General features: G+C 62.4%; 1 protein-coding gene across 1 annotated transcript in view; it reads left to right on the forward strand.

The window, feature by feature from the left end:
- The window catches only part of POR (cytochrome p450 oxidoreductase), a 28,412-nt gene that overhangs the window by 22,465 nt on the left and 3,450 nt on the right, over positions 1-2,497 (forward strand). Inside the window, exons 7-9 of the mRNA XM_007468797.1 lie at positions 287-385; positions 1,400-1,516; positions 1,623-1,741. Coding sequence (XP_007468859.1) covers positions 287-385; positions 1,400-1,516; positions 1,623-1,741 — 335 coding nt within the window. The remainder of the gene's footprint in view (positions 1-286; positions 386-1,399; positions 1,517-1,622; positions 1,742-2,497) is intronic.

The raw sequence follows: 2,497 nt of genomic DNA on the forward strand, positions 1-2,497 counted from the left end.
GGCCCAAGCGCTTGGGCCCGCGCCTGCAGGTGATGGTCAGGGCGGGCTTCCTGGCCTCCTCAGGGCAGAGCCTCGGGCCTGCTGATGGGCCGCCCCGCCCTCCGAGCGCGCTGTGCTGACCCCTCCTGCCTCCCACGCTCGCGTGTCTCCTTCCTCGTGGGTCACGTCTGGCCCCGCAGCTCTCGCTGCGCGTCCCATCGCCTCACAGCCTCACAGCCTCACTCCCTCCTTGGGACCCGGCCCCCGCCCGGCCCCCCCCACCTCACCCTGCATCTCCCCTTTGCAGCATTCGCCAGTATGAGCTTGTGGTCCACACAGACATAGATGCGGCCAAGGTGTACGTGGGCGAAATGGGCCGCCTGAAGAGCTATGAGAACCAGAAACCGTGAGTAGAGAGCGTGGCTGGGGCCGGACAGCTGCCCGTCCCGTGCGTCCCCGCAGGGCCTGTCCTGTGGGGCTTCCTCACCCCCACATCCGGGAGTGGGCCCGGGTGAGGGCACCTACGTTTCCACCTCCACCGCACAGGAGGGCGTGAGGCCTGGAGCAGAGAGAGAGGGGAGGCTGCTCTGAGCCCAGGGCCCTGCGGACCCCTCCCCTCCGCTCCCAGCGGCCTCTCCGCCCAGGGCGTGGCCTTGGGGGAGTGGCCCTTGCCCAGCTTGTACTTCAGCTGCCCTGTAAACACCCTGGGGTGGGGGGCGCCCACCAGTCCATGGACCAGGACAGTGAGTTCAGCTCTGGGTCTAGGTGGAACTTGAGCAAAAGGGCTCACTTCCTTAAAATCTGCCTCGACGTCTGGACGTTTTGTCCAGAAACATAGTGTTCCTCTCTGGGGCCCCTGACTTGCCCCTGGGTGCCACCCAGAATCCTGCTGGAGCCGCCCAGGAAAGACCTCCTATAACCACCGGGCTTTGAGACCAGCAGCCTTGCTGCAGCTGTAGCCAGAAAGCCCGACATTTCAGTGGCTTCACAGAGTGAAAGCCTCTCTCCTGCTCACATACAGTCCTGGGCACGTGGGTGGAGGGGCCTTTGCTCCACAGTCATTCGGAACCCAGGCCCCTTCCGTCTTGGGGAGCCACCTTCAAGGGCCTGGCCCTCCTTGTGCTCTGCTCACCAACGTGTGCAGAGTGTGGAGGGTCCCCCAGGTTTTTAGGGACCAGCCTCAGTTTCCATGTCTGTAAGTGGAGACACTGATAACCTAGTTGTACCCCCTTGCGGGGTGCCAGGAGCACCTCTGTGGATTAGGCTGGGAAAGCCCGTTACCTAATTGGAGAGGTTTCCTCGTGACCCTTGGAGGCCAGCTCTGATGCTTCCTGTGTCCTGTGTGGCCAGAAGTGTCCCTTGGGGTGGGAAGATTCAGACTGAAGGCCTGGCCAGTCACTGAGCTGCTCTCCCCACCCAGCCCCTTCGATGCCAAGAACCCCTTCTTGGCTGTCGTCACCACCAACCGGAAGCTGAACCAGGGAACCGAGCGACACTTCATGCACCTGGAATTAGACATCTCAGACTCCAAAATCAGGTATCAGCTGCTGCCACCCCCCACCCCCTCAAACCTTTCACTCAGGCCTCCTGTTTGGGTGCAGAGCTGTCTTCCACCCTCCTCCTGAGCCTCGCATCTCCCCCAGGTATGAATCTGGAGACCACGTGGCTGTTTACCCAGCCAACGACTCTGCCCTGGTCAACCAGCTCGGCGAGATCCTGGGTGCCGACCTGGACGTTATCATGTCCCTGAACAATCTTGACGGTGAGTCCTGGGATCCAGGCCTCCCTATCTACCTGGGCCTGAGGTGGCTGGTGGGAATGGGCCCCTTGGCAAGGTCCACAGGTTGGACTTCTGCTTAGGCCTAAAGCCTGGTGCCCTGGAAGCCCTCGTAACCGAGACCCCAGTTACAGGTCGTAGAACAAACTCAGGGTCGGGGGAAAAGGTAGCTGCAGGGTCTGGCATGCTCCCTTTCGGGGTTCCCCCATCCCCTCACTGCCATACTCCCTGGAGGGAATGGGTGCCTGGAGACAGAGCCAGCCCGTGTCCTACAGGGAAGAGAGCCACAACTGGCCGCTGAAGGCCCTCTGGCTCCAGGGTCTCCTCACCTGTGAAGCCAGGGATCCGAGTCAACAATCCTGATGGCCCTCCAGGCCCATTCAGGTGCTCAGAGTGCAAGGGGCACTACCGTGGGGCAGGGCTGCCCACTACCTGGGGCCCAGCACGGCCTGGCCCTGCCCCTGCCCCGCTCACTCTTGTCCTCAGTGGCCTGAGCCTGGGCAGCTCCTTCTCAGCAGCTCCCGAGTCAGCCTTGAGAGGAGCTGCGTGAAAGGGGGCTCATTTGTATCAGAATTCATTGTGCCGGCAGTGCACTCACGGTCGGTAGTGCACGCGTGGGCCTTTCTTGCACTGGGGGGCATGTCTCTTGTGCCATCTGAGGCAGGACCTTGCTAGGGGTCAGGAGGGGTGTTGGTGCTCCCTCTGCCCCAGGAGACTCTGGGCCCCTGTGAAGAGCGGGTC

The sequence above is a fragment of the Lipotes vexillifer genome, unplaced genomic scaffold (assembly GCF_000442215.2).
Source record: "Lipotes vexillifer unplaced genomic scaffold, Lipotes_vexillifer_v1.1 scaffold12, whole genome shotgun sequence".
Taxonomy (NCBI): Eukaryota; Metazoa; Chordata; class Mammalia; order Artiodactyla; family Lipotidae; genus Lipotes; species Lipotes vexillifer.